At 44.0% G+C, this 18,981-nt stretch overlaps 1 protein-coding gene across 1 annotated transcript in view; it reads right to left on the minus strand.

The window, feature by feature from the left end:
• PKD1 (polycystin 1, transient receptor potential channel interacting) overlaps positions 1-18,981 on the minus strand; it is a 288,453-nt gene that overhangs the window by 21,238 nt on the left and 248,234 nt on the right. Inside the window, exons 34-40 of the mRNA XM_073636475.1 lie at positions 10,635-10,750; positions 8,228-8,436; positions 2,447-2,641; positions 2,180-2,319; positions 1,210-1,331; positions 311-425; positions 82-207 (exon numbers count right to left, since the gene is read on the minus strand). Coding sequence (XP_073492576.1) covers positions 82-207; positions 311-425; positions 1,210-1,331; positions 2,180-2,319; positions 2,447-2,641; positions 8,228-8,436; positions 10,635-10,750 — 1,023 coding nt within the window. The remainder of the gene's footprint in view (positions 1-81; positions 208-310; positions 426-1,209; positions 1,332-2,179; positions 2,320-2,446; positions 2,642-8,227; positions 8,437-10,634; positions 10,751-18,981) is intronic.

The raw sequence follows: 18,981 nt of genomic DNA on the forward strand, positions 1-18,981 counted from the left end.
TGGCTTTGAAGGCAACCTGGTTGAAATAGGCTGAAAAAAAGAGAGCACATACAAGAGAAAAGCACAAGGCATGCTACTTACAGATTATCAATCCAGTGGTCTTCCTGGAGTTTCCCAATGATAGCCTTGTTTTCTTCTAAACCAACACCCAACTGCTGAATATACCCGGAGCTGTCATAGAAGGACAAGTAACCCCAGTACCAGGCTCTAAAGACATGAAATAGAGAAACAGGGAAATAATATTCACTATTCATTTTATACGCAACGTAAAAGAACTACTGCCTGAAAAGTACCATTAGATGTAACATACCCGGTATCATCAGGTGGAGAGTGCAACCAAGACTGGGAAGAGGTGAGCCAACCGCCATCATAACCTGCATCATCAAAGACCTCAATCTCCTCTGGACATGCACCATGTCTGCATGCTGCTGGGAAGAACATTAGAGACATATTTTCAACATCTCAAGCATAAGCATGTCCCAAATTATATGTTCTGGATGGCAATCATAATTACATTAAAAGGATAAAGACATATTCTTGGCTCCATATCATGCATTAGATCTCATGTTGAATATGCAATTGAGTTTTTAGGTACCAGTTCACAAAAAAAGATGTGCAACACAAAATGTGCAGGGAAGGACAACTAAATAAATAAGGGGTATGGACGACCTCAGCTAAAAGAAAAGATAAAACTGAATTTATTCACAATTAAAAGGGATATGCTTGTGACTGGAAGAGTTTAACTTCCACAAAGGTTCTTTACTATAAAAATTGTGAAATTACTGAATAGCCTTTCACAGGAGCTAGTACTGACTCTAAAAGCACATAAAAACAGCTACTAATAGTTATATAGCTAAAAAAGCACAGTAGAATGTTGTTCCAGAGAGTATCCAATTGCCTTTGGGGAACTGGAAGAGTATACTGTACCATATTTTAAAAGGGTTTTTTGCCTTCGTCTGGATAAGCTGCAGACTTAGGGCTCTATGGATGAAAGTGTTATTTTCTTATTAGGTTGAACACAATGGACAATGGACCATGGGCAAACTACATTATGCAACTAACCTAAATGCAGAATGTAATAGGAAAAAAAAGAAAAGGACGTGTACGGGTCACAGCAACAAAGTTCTCAAACTTCTCAACTGCAATCTGATTATACTAAAGGATGATGTAAAGGAACTGTATAGAACAAGAGACAATGTGCCACTGCACCTTTTTTTAGCCGAATCTGGCGAAAACGAGCAGATCCCAGCAAGTTGCTGTAGCTTCCCCTCTGGATGTTGCTCAGATATGGCAGCAAGACATCTGATGCCCAGTCCCAAAACTCCTCGGATCTGTAAATGTATAATAAGCATTTGTTGTTTGTACTCAGGACATTACATGGGAATCCTCCTGAACTTTTCAGCTTACAGGAAACCAGTGATGTCGGGCAGTGTCACCTCATTACTTTAGATTCCACTCAACAATCGTGACTAGGCTGCCTAAGCAAGAATTCGTTTTTAAAGCAAACCTGTATTTTGCTACACATACAGGTTTACTTCATTGCCCTCCACCCTAGCAGCATATGTTCAACCTTTCTGTTCAGTGTCAGGAGGGAAAAAACAACTGGTACTTTCAGGTATGGAGGAGCATGAGACTTACTCTATTTGACAGTGCAGACCCTTAGTAATAGGCCCAGCACCATAACATAGGCAAAAGAACACTATCCTCTGACCTGTGTAAGCTCCAACTAGAATGACTAGTGGTGGGGGCAAAGGAAAGGTTACGTTTGTTCTGCTGGGAAGAGGAGAAATTAAAGTACACCTGTTGCTTTACCCTACATGGACAAAACACAGGTTTGCTTTCAGGTTATGAGTGTGGCTTAAAATGCAATAGCAAGACCACATCAAGGCAGCTTGCTCAGTCAATGATAACTGACAAAAATATAACACAAACTTAACTATATATTAACATATGAGTATAATAAATTATTAACAGGGTAATTATGAATGTGCCTGCAGAGAACACCGTGGCAACAAATTAAAAAAAGGTATAAATGGACTTTTAAAAAGGAAGCAATGATGTCTAAACAATAAAATGCATTTTTACTGCAGAAAAATTGTCCCAAAGAACTTTCATACTTTTTTTTTTTTAATTTACAGTCACTGATACCATTGGAATCATTCAGTTGATTATGTCTTACCTCTTAATCTGCAAGAACCTCGGACTCGCCATCTCTTGTCTAATTGAACGCTGCAGCAGGTAAGCACTGGAGTTCACAGAAGAATCACCATAGTTTGTGAGAAGTACTACCAAGCAAAACAGCATGTACACCACCAGGTTCTGTGGGGAGGAAAAATATGTACTAGTAACCACACAGGACGTATGTGAAATATCTAGACTTTATGTGATTTTGCAGTTTATAAATTCCTTAAAGTTCTGAGTGTAAGCAGGACATATAGCTGGTTACCGTTAGCATCTTGTGCAGCAGTTTCACCTTGCGAGCCTCCTCTCGGGCCTGGAAAAGAGCAAAGCCCTGCGGGGGCCGGACCTTGGTAATCCTTTCAGAGACGTGCTCCACCAGGGGGCACTCTACAAGAGTGTCCTCCTCCTCAGGGTGCAAACGCTTCACCACCAACGCAAAGTACAGGGCTTCTGCCATCACCTGCCGTGAATTCAAAATGTTATGTTATGACTTGGGAACACTGAAAACGCTCTTGTTCACAGTAACTATAAAGACAAACTGAGGAGCACAATTCTATTTTACTAACTCTGGATTTTGCGCAACCTCACTATATAACTGAGAAAATACACAACCATGATGGTAAAGTAGTGCCCCACTTTGGTAGGAGTAGACAACCCCAAACCCTGAGTACTGAGTGGAAAGTAGCCTTAAATGCTTCACGAAAAGTGTATACTAGCCACAGCTTTTTGCTATATATCCCCTTAGAACACCTTTTTTTTTAATGATGCTTACATAAGCAGACTGATGCCACGTGGTGGGGAAGCCTGAAAGACATCCTCAAGTCATTGACCCCATTACTTTCCCAGTCTGCAAACAACATGAATTCCATAAGAGATGATCCATCATGGCTAAAGTTCAAAGCCAACAAGTTGCTTTGTTCAAAACATTGTCAGTCAGACATAATGGACAAAAAAAGCCATGACATGTTTAGAACAAGACCATTTTTGCACATTATGCCTCCTAACAAATTAGCAGACTGTTTAAATAGCATAACACTGCTCAACTCTTTGCCTTTTTTTAAGTGGTTCTAAAGCCTAAACATTTTTAATCTTAATGCCTTATTTGCACTAAGGTAAAAAAATATTTAGGCATTGAATGTTGCCGTCACACCCCCTCCCCCTCATACTTACCTGAGCCCTCATTTGATCCAGAGCAGTGCACGTCTGCAGATTTTTTCTCCATCACTTCTGTATCTCTCTGGCTTTGCTGGGGCACCGGGAGCCATTGGCATCCAGTGCTGCCAATCAAAGCCAGTGACAAGGGAGCAGGGGATGGGGACCGAGTTCCGCTGTCTATGCCAATGGACGCAGCAGCGGGGCTCAGGAGCGAACACGCACGAGTGCCCCCATGGGAAGCGGCTTCCTGTGGGGGCATTGGAAAATGAGGAGGAGCAAGGAGCGCCTGCGGAAGACCCGAGAAGAGGAGGTCTAGGGACGCTCTGAGCAATTCAATTGCCCAGAGCAGGTAAGTATAGGCATGTTTGTTATTTTTATTACTTTTTCCTTTATAACCGCTTTAAAGTGTAACTAAAGGCAAACCTTTTTTTTTTAGTTTTGGATATAGTGCAGAGGGTTTAGAACGCTTGTCAGTTTTTATTGCTGTCTGTGCCCATTAGAGAGATTCACCCTCTCTATTTGTCCTGTGATCTGTTATTTGTCATTATCATTGAAAGTGAAAGCAACAGAAATCCCAAAGTTTGGGTTGTCTCCAGTAATCTTCCAATGGGGGGTTCACTAATTCTGGTGACCTGGGCATCTCAAAAGAATCCCCTTAATTTGCAGGGATTTCCTTTCACTTCCTGTTTGGCTATTGGACAGGAAGTGAAGGAAAATATCTGTAATGGGACACAGATGACAAAAAAAAATCTGACAGGGGATATAACACTCCTTTGCTTTAGCCATAATGAAAAAAAAAGTGTTGTCTATAGTTCTACTTTAAAGTGACCCTGTAACTTTACTTAAGATTTTAAATCGAGATATACTTGTAAAAGAAATCTGTAAATACTTATCTTACCGTTTGTGTCCACCACCAAACTCATCTCTGACCCCCAAAAAATCTTCATGTGAATGGTGGTTGTAAACCTTTTTTTTTTTTTTTTTTCATTTTAATGTTAAATATGTTATACTTACAGTGGATATAAAAAGTCTGCACACCCCTGTTAAAATGTCAGGTTTCTGAGAAGTAAAAAATGAGACAAATATAAATAATTTCAGAACTTTTTCCACCTTTAATGTGACCTATAAACTGTACAACTCAATTGAACAACAAACTGAAATATTTTAGGTGGAGGGAAGTAAAACTAAAAAAAATGTGGTTGCATAAGTGTGCACACCCTTAAACTAATACTTTGTTGAAGCACCTTTTGATTTTATTACAGCACTCAGTCTTTATTGGGTCTTTCAGCATGGCGTATCTTGCCTTGGCAATATTTGCCCACTGTTCTTTGAAAAAACACGACAAATCTGTCAGATTGTGAGGGCATCTCCTGTGCACAGCCCTCTTAAGATCACCCCACAGATTTTCAATGGGATTCAGGTCAGGGCTCTGGCTGGACCATTCCAAAACTTTAATCTTCTTCTGGTGAAGCCATTCCTTTGTTGATTTGGATGTATGCTTTGGGACGTTGTCATGCTGAAAGATGAAGTTCCTCTTCATGTTCAGCTTTCTGGCAGAAGCCTGAAGGTTTTGTGCCAATATTGACTGGTATTTGGAACTGTTCATAATTCCCTCTACCTTGACTAAGGCCCCTGTTCTAGCTGAAGAAAAACAGCCCCAAAGCATGATGCTGCTACCACCATGCTTCACTGTGGGTATGGTGTTCTTTTGGTGATGTGCAGTGTTGTTTTTGCACCAAACATGGCCAAAAAAAAGTTCAACCTTGGTTTCATCAGACCCTAACACATTTTCCCACATGTTTTTGCTTTTGCAAAATTTAGCCAGGCTTGGATGATTTTCTTCGTAAGAAAAGGCTTCCGTCTTGCCACTCTATCCCATAGCCCAGACATATGAAGAATATGGGAGATTGTTGTCACATGTACCACACTGCCAGTACTTGCCAGATATTCCTGCAGTTCCTTTAATGTTGCTGTAGGACTCTTGGCAGCCTCCCTAACCAGTTTTCTACTCGTCTTTTCATCAATTTTGGAGGGATGTGCAGTTTTTGGTAATGTCACTGTTGTGCCATATTTTCTCTACTTGATGATGACTGTTTTCACTGTGTTCCATGGTATATCTAATTCTTTTGTACACTTCTCCTGACATTGATACCTTTTAACAATGAGATCCATCTAAAGCTTTGGAAGCTCTCTGCAGACCATGGCTTTTGCTGTATGACGTGACTAAGAAAATGTCAGGAAAGACCTACTAGAACAGCTGAACTTTATTTGGGGTTAATCAGAGGTACTTTAAATGATGGCAGATGTGTACTGACTCCTATTTAACATGAGTTTGAATGTGATTGCTTAATTCTGAACACAGCTACATCCCAGTTATAAAAGGGTGTGCACACTTATGCAACCACATTATTTTAGTTTTTTATTTTTACTCCCCCCCCCCCCAAACGATTTCAGTTTGTTTTTCAACTGAGTTGTACAGTTTATAGGTCACATTAAAGGTGGAAAAGATTCTGAAATTATTTATCTTTGTCTAATTTTTTTTACATCACAAAAACCTGACATTTTAACAGGGGTGTGCAGACTCTTTATATCCACTGTCCCTGCTCTGTGCAATGGTATTGCACAGAGCAGTCCTTTACCTTCTTTGATTTACCCCCACTGACATTGTTCGCTCCTTCTCCTCTCTGAGTGCCTCCTTACTAAACTGTGTGCTGAGGGGACACCCATGCGGACGTGCTTCTGAGCCGGGCTGTGTGCATCCACAGACATGCACACAGAGCAGCTCGGTCACGTCCCCCACTCCCTCCTCACAGGATATGACCGACAGTTGCAGGAGCCTATGACTTTTGCTGCTCTCAGTGTCCTGTGGAGGAAATGAGATTAGTGCTGCTGCAGATAGAACAGCGCTGGATCCAGAGAGGATAGGGTTGGGTGGAAACAGGCATTGAAAGGTTTTTCTTTTCTTTAGTGCAGAGAATGAATTAGGGTGAAATATCTTTTACATTTAGAACCACTTAGGCTAGGTTTCCACTAGTGCGTCCCCAAAGTCGCGCGATTTTGCCGCGATTTTTTACCGCGATTTTACCGCGACTTTTTACCGCGATTTGAAGCAATGCCTGTATCTATAGACCTCAAGTCGCATCAAAGTGGGACCAAAGTAGTGCAGGGACTACTTTGAAGTCGCTGCGACTTGAAGTCGCACAGATATGAACGGTACTCATTGGAAATCATGGGAAACAATTTGTCATGCGACTTTTCAGTCCCAAGTCGCATGAAAAGTCGCACTAGTGGAAACAGAGCCTTAAAGTCTGCGTGGAAACCAATTCTTCCCGGTGTGTTGATCTCTTAAATCCCCTGCAGCTCCCACTTTAAGTTTAGCTATGTAAACAAAATCTAGAAAAATCTGCATTTGTGGTATGATTTGAACTGTATTCTATACTGTATGAATGTAATCGTTTGTGTTTACATGCATATTATTATCATTATTTATTACAGGTACTTATATAGCGCTATTATTTAAAGCGGAGTTCCACCCAAAAGTGGAACTTCCGCTTAAAGGACTCCTGACATGCCACATTTGGCATTTAATTTTTTTGGGGGGGAGCGGGTACCTAGTTTTGACAGGTACCCAGCTCCCACTTTCACTTGGGCCGCCTAGGCGATTCGAGCGGAAGTTCTCCTCTCCCCCTCCCTCCCTGCAATCTTCTGGGACACGTCATAGGTCCGAGAAGATTACCCAGCCATTCAGGACGCACAGCGCCACTCACGCATTTGCAGTGCACACCCGACTGTGAAGCTGCAAGCTGTTGCAGCCAAGTGCCCACACTTGCAATGCCAGCACCACGGAGAGAACCGAGGCTTCGAGCAGCCGCATTGCTGGATCCTGGGACAGGTGAGGGTGTGCTTATTAAAAGTCAGAAGCAACACTTTTTGTAGCTGCTGACTTTTAATAGAGACGGAACCGGCTGGAACTCAGCTTTAAGCAACACTTTACTTATATATTGTACATTCACATCAGTTCTTTCCCTCAAGGAGCTTACAATCTAAGGTCCCTAGCTCACATACATACACATACTAGAATAAATTTAGATAGGAGCCAATTAACCTCCCAGGATGTATTTGCAGTGTGGGAGGAAGCCAGAGTACCCGGAGAAAACCCACGCAGGCACAGAGAGAACATGCAAACTCCAGGTAGGTAGTGCCGTGGTAGGGATACAAACCGAACAACGTTAGTGCTGCTAGGTGTAAGTGCTAACCACTTAGCCACTGTGCTGCCCATAGCATAAATGGACCTTATGCTGCCACCCAATAAATTCAGGGTTAACGTGTCAACAATGTGTACACAGCAGGGACAATGCAGATTAACCTTGGCCTTCAGTTATTCAGAATGACTGGAGGCAGAGGTCATTCTGCATCTGTGCTGCTGCCAGTGATTACTTACTATTTATGTTTACATGTGGCGGCGGTACAGAGACACAAAATTACCTTAACCCTCGGACTCTCAGAATGACTGAACACCAAGGTAATGTGCCTGCTCCACATGAATGACTCGATCTGGGTCGATGTGTAAACATCAACAGTGTGTAACCAGTGTTAGGCACAGAATGTACGCATCTCAACTCATGCGGATATAAACGAATGTATACCTATATAAAATTAGATGCAGCAGGAACAACTTTTTATGCTTCATAAGTCCATACAGTTATGTGCATGAGGCTCAACAATTGTCTAACTTTTTTTTCTAACACTCATTCACTGTAAGCATGTTCCAGATCTGTAGATCAGAAGTACTGATGCCAAATTGCAATGGCTGAATTTTAATTTTCCTCCCTTTAAAAGCGTCTACCTTGTTATTTTAAAAGAAAAAAAAAAAAACCTCTTCAGATCTCACCTTCAAAGGTTCCAGGACAAAGAATGAGAAGAGGAAGCTGAATATTCCAGATATTAACCACATAAGGCCTACGCTGGAGGTGAAGCCCACCCCAATCCACACAGATACCCCGAAACAGCAGAAGAGGAGAAAGCAGCTAATAACGTGAGCTACACGGGTGCACCAAGAGGGTAACATACTTCCACGTCTCTGGAAGGCATCTGTGATAACTGTAGAAGAGAAAGACGACAATGGAAGATTGTAACCAGTGCTGTAAACCACCTTACCAAAGGTAAAACTACAGATTACATTCTACTAAAAAGATTTAGGGTGTATGTCCGTGGGCTTTGGGCTTGTGTCGATTGTATCTGTTTAAGATGCTTCTGAGATCATTTAGAATTCATTGACAGTTGTGGATGACCTCCTTCTGATTTGCACTTTTTAAAGTGGAAGTCCATGCTAAAACTAAAATCCCTGCATCTATAGCCAACAACATTCTAACACTAACCTATCTAGCCCTGTAAAGAAGAAATCAGTATACATACCTTTTCTGAAGCCAATCCAACACGATCTCCAGCGGCGGAAGCTCTGCTGAGTACACGTCTGACGGCTGTGAAATGAATGGGGAGTGACGGCACCCATAGAGTTACTATGGGGCTTTCATTGTCGGAACGTGTCCTCTGCACCTACCTCCACAGCAAAGCCGCGGCTCACAGCTCAGCATGGGATCAGAACTTCCGCCCCTGGAAATCGGTATGTATACTGATTTTTTCTTTACAGGGCTAGATAAGTTAGTGTTAGAATGTTGGTGGCTATAGATGCAGGGATTTTAGTTTTAGCATAGACTTCCACTTAAAGTCAGTTTTTAAATTCCTTTAGACATAGATAGTATAGGAATGCAAACCGCATCTGGAGTAAACAAGACCATAAAAACAGACTCCAAGGCTGGATCTCCAATTATACATGTGTGGGTTACCATGTACATTGGTAATACAGTGCACATGTATTTGGGAGTGAAGGGGGCATCCTATTAATTCGTATTGGGTTCCAAAAACATGACAATGCAGTAAGCAACGCATCTGACCTTTTCAATGCACTGTAATGCATAGACAAGAATAATATTGTGGTGCACTGTTTTGGCAAAAAAATCGGGTCGGGTACCATTTTTTAGGCAGATGAACAAAGAAACATGCAGAGCTGTATTATGAATAGAAAAGCTCTCTGCTTATGTCCTCTAAGCACCCTCCCTGACACAAATTTTTATCTCGTGTGTCAGAGAACTTGTCAGAAGTGACTCTGCTGATAACAGAGGAATGGAGCACCAGAGAGAAATGGCATTCAGAGCTTTGAAGAGAGATAAGTAAGCACTACAGATATATGTGCCTAGGTCAGATTTCATGAATGGGGTTTACAACAACTTTAAAGGTACATGGGAAAATGAACTGGCTGCTCCAAAGCAACTTTTGGCATTGCACACGAATCGTGTGAAGGGGCCTTTAACAAAAGCTCTATTATCCTGCACAATTTTATCTCTGAGCCCCCAGATTTTTTATTTTATTAATGGCAAAACATATTGTATTTGTAATGAGCATATAATTTAGGTCATTACTGCAGTGCTGACTATAAAGTTACTTTATATGTGAGTTTCGTGTTTTTAAATCCTTTGCCCTCTTTTTTTTGTTATTGCATCAATTTGTAGATTGGTCACTAGCGGTAGCCTTTCATTTGCCTCAACCCTGTCTGGTATCCCTGCTTAAAGGATAAGTTCACCATTGGGGAAAAATACTAAGTGCACATATTTTTGCAGAAAACAATGCACTTATGTTTTCCCAAGGAGCCTGCTAAGCATTGCACCCGCAATCAGTGTTCCATGGGTGCAATGTCAGGCTCCTGCAAACAAGCCCTACAGCTTTCAGCCCATACCTCTGTACAAGCTTTCAGTTTGAAAGCTGCAGGGGTTGTCAATGAACTACAATGGCACTCATCAGTTCTCTTGAAGTTCATTGAGAACTACAAGCCGCCTGCCGTGGTGGATGATGGGACTTGTAGTTCATTCACAGATCGCTGTGAATAAATGACATGGCTGTGCGGGTGGACAGCCATGCCATTTCTGAAAAGCGATAGTGGTTGTGGTGAGAACCCCTGCTGCTGTCATGGGCAGGGGAGGATGGAGGGACTGCTGGAGAATGTTACATGTTACACCCTAAATATGGGTGTAACATGTACAGTGGGTAAAATAAGTATTGAACACGTCACCATTTTTCTAGGTAAATATATTTCTAAAGGTGCCATTGACATGAAATTTTCACCACATGTCGGTAACAACCCATGCAATCCATACATACAAAGATCCATGTGAATGCCCCTTTTAGCTTGAAATGGTTAACATTACCAGGAATTTGTATTTGTACTTTAAATTCATAAGTACCTGTCCTGGTTGACTTGATGGATTTGACTTCTCTGGGAGGTCCAGTTATCGTTTGGCCTTTTTCGTTTAATTTATCCAGCATTATGGTTTCTGTTTTATCGGCAAAAGGGTTTGACCTGTCAAAGTAATCAGCAGTGTTAGTTAAAGTGATTGTAAATGATCACCTTGTAAACCAACCAATCAGTTTAAAATAAAAAAATTAAAGGAAAACATTATTGTAAAGATATAAAAAAATAAACAGTACAAATACCTTTTTTCCCTTTTTTATAGGTGATCACATTGCCTCTGTTAGTAGGGGTGGAGGAGAAGGAGAAGCAGCAGCACACTGAGCTTCCCAGTGAATGGCTGCGCGAGGGGGTCAGGACAAGTCTGACAATTGTAGGAGAGCACACAGAGTTTCCCAGCATAGATAGAAAACTGGCCGCGGTGTCCTCTCCTGCTTAGTGTGGTCAGATTTTAATAGTAAGGCAGAGGGACTGGCAGGAACACCAGGGATTTCACACAAAAATAGGATTTTTTATAACAGCTTACCTGTCAAATCCTTTTCTTTCGATGGACATCATGGGATACAGAGCCTCAGTAACAACTGATGGGATGTCCCAGAGCAATGCTATCTGAGGGGGGGGGCCACAACCAAGTAGGGTGCAATCAGACCTGAGGACCCTGTACTGCTGCCTGCAGCACACTACGCCTAAAGGCGATATCCTCATGCCTTCTCACATCCACCTGATAGAATCTGGTGAATGTATGGACTGAAGAACAGGTTGCGGCCTTGCAGATTTGAGACATAGAGGCCCGGTGATGCACTGCCCAAGAAGCACCAATAGCCCTTGTGGAATGTGCCCTGATCTAAAACGGAGGAATCTTCTGTTTCAAACCGTAAGCTTGAATAATCAACTGTCAAATCCATTTAGAAATGGTAGCTTTTGACGCTGCCTGTCCCCTACTGGGACCCTCTGGCAGCACAAACAAAACATCCGTTTTGCGAATTTGAGCAGTTGCCTCCAGATAGGCCTTGACTGCTCTTACTACATCCAAAGAATGTAGTGATCTTTCTTCCGGAGAACAGGGATCTGGAAAAAAGGAAGGCAGAACAATGTCTTGGTTTAGATGAAAATCTGAAACCACCTTCGGTAAAAAACTAGGATGAGGGCGCAATACCACTCTATCCTTGTGTACAATCAAGTAAGGCTCTTTATAGGAAAGAGCTGCTAATTCTGATCCTCTTCTAGCAGAAGAAATGGCTACCAGAAAAATTCACTTCCTTGTCAACAAGACCAAAGGAATCTGACGTATTGGTTCAAAAGGCTGTTTCTGTAACACAGACAGAACCAAGTTCAAGTCCCAGGGGTTTAGGGGCGCCTAAACCGGAGGATTAAGATGCGTCACCCCCTGCATAAAGTTTCGGACCAAAGAATGCGAAGCAAGTGGCCGTTGAAATAATACTGATAAGGCCGAGACCTGGCCCTTGATGGTACTCAAGGCCAGCTTCAACTCTAATCCCAATTGTAGAAAATCAAGAATTCTACCTATCACATATTTTCTGGGATGCCAACCCCTGGATTCACACCAGGATACATAAGCTTTCCAGACTCTATGATAAATCATTCTGGAAGCTGGCTTCCTTGCATTGATCAAGGTAGATATCACAGGACCTGAAATCCCACGACTATTCAGAACGTGGGTTTCAATAGCCAAACCATCAAATTTAGCATTTGTAAGGCAGGATGGAACACTGGACCTTGAGATAACAGGTCTGGGCGTACTGGTAGGGTCCACCTGGAACCCACCGTCATCCTTACTATTTCCGCATACCAAGTCCTTCAGGGCCAAGCGGGGGCCACCAGAAGTACTGACTTCCTTTCCTGCCTGATCCTGCGAAGGAGTCGTGGCAGTAGCAGAATAGGCAGGAATGCATAAATCAGTGAGAACCGATGTCACGGAATCACCAACGCATCCGTCCCGCATGCAAGAGGATCTTTTGTCCTTGCCACAAATCTGTCTATCTTTTTGTTGAATCGGGATGCAAAGAGATCCACATCTGGAACCCCCCATCTTTGGCATATGGCCCAAAAGACGTCGGGATGCAAAGACCATTCCCCTGGAAGTAACTGCTGGCGACCTAAATAGTCCGCCTGCCAGTTCTCTATCCCTGGAATGAAGACTGCCGATATGCATGGCACATGCTTCTCTGCCCAGACTAAGATCTGCTTCACCTCTTTTTGAGCAGCTCGGCTCCTGGTGCCTCCCTGATGATTGACATAAGCCACTGCTGTGGCATTGTCGGACTGGATCCTGACCGGGCAACCCTGTAGCCTGACAGTCCAGGCCTTTAGGGCTAGATATACTGCACGGATTTCCAGAATGTTGATGGGTAAGGTCCTCTCGGTTCTGGACCATACCCCTTGGACCGCAGACTGTTCCAGAACTGCTCCCTAACCCGACAGACTGGCATCTGTGGTTACCACCGTCCAGGTGACCGGTAGAAAGGATTTCCCCTTCTGCAGGTTTTCGGGTATTAGCCACCAATTGAGGCTCTGATGCACCATATAAGACAAGTGCATCGGAAAGTCTAATGCCTGAACCTTCCTGTTCCAGGCTGACAGAATACTGTGTTGCAGCAGTCTTGAATGAAACTGAGCATAGGGAACTGCTTCGAATGAAGACACCATCTTTCTTAGCAGCCTCATACAAAGGCGGACAGAAGGACCCTTTTTGGTCCTGACTGCCAGAATCAGCTCCCTTAAAGCAGTGATCTTTGCCTGAGGTAAAAATATTTTCTCCTGGCTTGTATCTATGACCAGACCTAAATACTCCAGTCTTCTTACTGGTTTTAGGAACGATTTTTCTAGGTTGAGAATCCAACCTAGGTGTTCCAGATACTTGACTGTGGTCCTCAAGTTCCCGTTCAAGGAGACTACCGACCTGTCTATCAAGAGCAGGTCGTCTAGGTATGCTATGACAGCTATACCCTGAGCCCTTAATCTGGTCATAGGAGGAGCCAAGATCTTTGTGAACACTCGAGGTGCAGTGGCTATCCCAAAAGGCAGAGCCACAAACTGGAAATGGTGCCCTCCTATCTTGAAGCGCAGAAACTTCTGATGAGCAGGAAAAATGGGCACATGCAGATATGCATCTCTGATGTCTATCGATGCCAGAAATTCTCCTCCCTGCAGGATGGAGACTACTGTCCGTATTGATTCCACGTGGAAGGACTGAATCCTTAGGAATCGGTTCAGATCCCTTAAATCCAGAATGGGTCTGACATCCTCATTTGGTTTTTGGACCGTAAAAAGGTTGGAATAGAAGCCCAATCCTTGATCCTTCGCGAGAACCACCATAATGACCTCCAGCGACAAAAGTCACTCTAACGCTAGAAGGAGCGACTGCTTTTTCTCTGGATCTCTGGGGACACCTGATCTGAGGAAACGAGGAGGGGGAAATTCTTGAAACTCCAGCTTGTACCCTAAGGTTACCGTGGAGATTACCCATCTGTCCTGGAAGTCCTCCTGCCAGAGCCTTGAGAACTGTAGCAGTCTTCCCCCCACTCGAGCGAGCGGGGCGCCCCTTCATAAAGAGGTCTTAGTGTCTTGCCTAGTAGGCTTCTTCCCCCAGGACTTCTTTTGTCCCTGGGGTTGACTCTTGTTTCTTGATCCAGACGGAGGAGGCCGTCGAGACTGCCTGGAGGCTGAAGCTGGGGAGCTGGGGAAAGAGTCAGTTTGAAAGAGGGACGCTTACTCTTCTTCTTAACAGGTAAGAGAGTGCTTTTCCCACAAGAGATTCTCTTGATATAGTTATCCAAGTCCTCTCCAAAAAACCTTGCACCACGAAATGGAAACCCAGCCAGCAGCTTCTTATATGGTGCTTCGGCTGACCAATTTTTCAACCATAGGATTCTACGTATATGCACCAACCCCAGTGAAAGACGAGAGGTTTGCGTGATAGAATCTCTGATGGTGTCAACAACATAACATAAGGCCGCTGGAAGGTTAGCCAACCCCTGGGCCTGCTGTTCAGGTAAAACTTTGATGACCTGCTTAACATGGTCTCTTAAGTATTGACAGACTCCAATCGCTGCTACTGCAGGTTGAGCCACTGAACCTGCTAAGGAGAAAACATCCTTCAATAGGGATTCCATCTTTTTATCCACAGGATCCCTGAGCATTGTCTACAAGACAAGTCAGACTATTATTTACGGAGGAAATTGCCGCATCAATGGCCGGTATTCCCCACATTTTAATAAACTTTTCTTCCATAGGATAAAGTGTTGAAAAAACGCGGGAAAAAAACGTTTATCTGGGTGATCCCACTCAGAATAAAGGAGCTTTTCAAGTAAATTATGGACAGGAAAAGCATGTGTTGTTTGAGGAGGTTTCAGTGACCCTAAAGAAGAAGAGGGTTCTTTAACTGATTCAGATATGGGCAACTTAAATGTGGAGCAGACCAATCCAGTAAGGATCTGTACTAAGACTTTCTCCTCTTGGGAAGCCGAAGCGAGCCCCCCATCCCATCCTACCTGGAGCCGGCCGGAGGAGCTTGTGCAGCGTGCGAACACTGAGACAGACATCAGCATGAGAAGGTATGTGCTCTTAGCAGCCCCCGGTGGTGACAATAGGCATAGCATGCATTTACCTTAAAGGAGAAAACCTACTAGGATTAAAAAATTCTATGGAATCTCCCTTACCGTATCCAGCCGCAGGGTTCTGTTATACAGACCCAATCTTCACCTCTTACGGTGGGCTCCGTTTGAAAAAACCTTCAGAGACTGGGGCCCCCTACGAATAGGGGGATCCACAGTTCTGGGCCTGTAAAGCACCCGGCCAGAAATAAGGTTAGAAAACCATTTTCTGATATGCGGGGTCCAGCTCTCTAAAAAGAGGAAGCGTTACAGGTAAAACCTTGTTTCTTCGGACACGAGGCCCGGGTACCATCCAATTCGGCCTAGAAAAGACACTTTGAAATGGATCCGGTTCGCCTGGCTTGCCCCAGTATAGGATATAGGATATTCCCTTTGGAGCTCAGCACAGGACATCTTTACACGTCCATCACCTAAGACACTGGTGTAAAAACTGAGGTATCCCTGTGAGGGGAGGGATTATATAGGGGGTTGAACTTCCTGGTTAGGGTGTGCCAGTGTCCAATCACCTAGTGATACCTATATAACCCATCAGTTATTACTGAGGCTCTGTGTCCCGTGATGTTCGAGAAAGAAAGAAGCAATACAAAGAGAACAGGACACTTTCTCATATAAGTACATGGTACAGCAGGGACATATAAGGAATATGAAGTGTTGGAGTAACAAACGCTTTACCAGTGTTAACCGCTTCCGGACCACCCCACGCACTTATACTGTGGCAAGGCGGCCCTTCAGCACGAAATCACGTACCTGTAAATCTTTTGTTTCTTCAGTTCTGGGGCACGCACACGCATTGCCTGACCCGCTGCCTGTCCCACAGCTCACCACCGTCACCAAGATGGGGTAAGTGCCGGTCAGACAGCGAGCGGGCGGTGGGGGGGTCACAGTGAGGCTGCATATGATGGGCACAGTGGCTGCATATGATGGGCACAGTGGCTGCATTTGATGGGGCACAGTTGCTGCATTTGACGGGGCACAGTTGCTGCATTTGACGGGGCACAGTTGCTGCATTTGACGGGGCACAGTTGCTGCATTTGACGGGGCACAGTTGCTGCATTTGACGGGGCACAGTGGCTGCATTTGATGGGGCACAGTGGCTGCATTTGATGGGGCACAGTGGCTGCATTTGATGGGGCACAGTGGCTGCATTTGATGGGGCACAGTGGCTGCATTTGATGGGCACAGTGGCTGCATTTGATGGGCACAGTGGCTGCATTTGATGAAACAGTGAGGCTGCAATTGATGGGCACAGTGAGGCTGCAATTGATAGGCACAGTGAGGCTGCAATTGATGGGCACAGTGAGGCTGCAATTGATGGTTTTTTTTTAGTATTTTACAGAATTTTTCAGTTTGCCGCCACTGTCTCCAGCCCATATTTGTAAACATATTGCTTTGCAAATAAAACAAATGATAAAATCCTTTGTCCCCGGCCTCCAATACCTCTGGGTGATGTCACTGTGCCTCCAGAGAAAGCGGGGAGCTCAAAATCTCACATAAAATGCACTCCTGCAATGGGCTTAACAGTGCATTCGTAATGGATTTTTTTTTTATGTTGTCACTGGACAAGAACATACACTATATTACCAAATGTATTGAGACGCCTGCCTTTACATGCACATGAACTTTAATGGCATCCCATTCTTAGTCCGTAGGGTTCAATATTGAGTTGGCCCACCCTTTGCAGCTAGAACAGCTTCAACTCTTCTGGGAAGGCTGTCCACAAGGTTATGGAGTGTGTCTATAGGAATGTTTGACCATTTTTCCAGAAGAGTATTTGTAAGGTCAGGCACTGATGTGAACGTGAAGGCCTGGCTCGCAGTCTCTGCTCAACTTCATCCCAAAGGTGCTCTATCGGGTTGAGGTCAGGACTCTGTGTAGGCCAGACAAACTCGCTCATCCATGTCTTTATTATGGACCTTGCTTTGTGCACTGGTCCAAATCATTTGGTGGAGGGGGGATTACGGTGTGGGGTTCTTTCTCAGGTGTTGGGCTTGGCCACTTAGTTCCAGTGAAGGGAACTCTTAAGGCGTCAGCATACCAAGACATTTTGGACAATTTCATGCTCCCAACTATGTGGGAACAGTTTGGGGATGACTCCTTCCTGTTCCAACATGACTGCGTACCAGCGCACAAAGCAAGGTCCATAGAGAAATGGATGAGTGAGTTTGAAGTGGAGGAACTTGACTGGCCTGCACAGAGTCCTGAACTTAACCCTATAGAACACCTTTGGGATGAATTAGAACGGAGACTGCAAGCCAGGCCTTTTCGTCCACATCACTGCCTGACCTCACAAATGCGCTTTTGGAAGAATGGTCAAACATTCCCATAGACACACTCCTAAACCTTGTGGACAGTCTTCCCAGAAGAGTTGTAGCTAATATAGCTGCAAAGGATGGGCCAACTCAATATTGAACCCTACTGACTAAGACTGGATGCCATTAAAGTTCATGTGCGTGTAAAGGCAGGCGTCCCAATACTTTTAGTAAAATAGTGTAGGTGTAATGGGGACACCTGTTCAATGACTTCTGTCTAGGAGAGGATTTTCCCATTTTTTTCCGCTCACTTCTTGTTGTGTTTCGAGATGGGAAGTGAAGGGTAATCTTCCCAATGCAACATAGACAAAAAAATGCCTACTCTATCCAACACCAAAAAAGTAGCTGACTACATACAGTATATCACAAAAGTGAGTACACCCTTCACATTTTTGTAAATATTTTATTACATCTTTTCATGTGACAACACTGAAGAAATTAAACTTTGCTACAATGTAAAGTAGTGAGTGTACAGCTTGTATAGCAGTGTAAATTTGCTGTCCCCTCAAAATAACGCAACACACAGCCATTAATGTCTAAACCACTGGTAACAAAAGTGAGTACACCCCTAAGTGAAAATGTCCAAATTGGGCCCAGAGTGTCAATATTGTTTGTGGCCACCATTATTTTCCAGCACTGCCTTAACCCCCATGGGCATGGAGTTCACAAGAGCTTCACAGGTTCCCACTGGAGTCCTCTTCCACTTCTCCACAATGACATAACTGAGCTGGTGGATGTTAGAGACCTTGCACTACTCCTCCACCTTCCCTTTGAGGATGCCCCACTGATGCTCAATAGGGTTTAGATCTGGATACATGCTTGGCCAGTCCATCACCTTTACCCTCAGCTTCTTTAGCAATGCAGTGGTCATCTTGGAGGTGTGTTTGGGGTCGTTATGTTGGAATACTGCCCTGTGGACTAGTCTCTGAAGGGATGGATTCATGCCCTGCTTCAGTATGTCATAGTACATGTTGGCATTCATGGTTCCCTCAATGAACTGTAGCTCCCCAGTGATGGCAGCACTCATGCAGCCCCAGACCATGACCACCATGCTTGACTGTAAGCAAGACACACTTGTCTTTGTACTCCTCACCTGGTTGCAGCCACATACGCTTGACACCATCTGAACCAAATAAGTTTATCTTGTCTCATCAGACCACAGGACATGGTTCCAGTGATCCATGTCCTTAGTCTGCTTGTCTTCAGCAAACTGCTTGCGGGCTTTCTTCTGCATCATCTTTAGAAGAGGCCTCCTTCTGGGACAACAGCCATGCAGACCAATTTGATGCAGTGTAAGGTCTGAGCACTGACAGGCTGAACCCCCACCTCTTGTTAAACCCCTGTATGGTCTTGGCCACCATGCTGCAGCTCAGTTTCAGGGTCTTGGCAATCTTCTTAT

This window comes from Aquarana catesbeiana, linkage group LG06 (assembly GCF_042186555.1).
Source record: "Aquarana catesbeiana isolate 2022-GZ linkage group LG06, ASM4218655v1, whole genome shotgun sequence".
Taxonomy (NCBI): domain Eukaryota; kingdom Metazoa; phylum Chordata; class Amphibia; order Anura; family Ranidae; genus Aquarana; species Aquarana catesbeiana.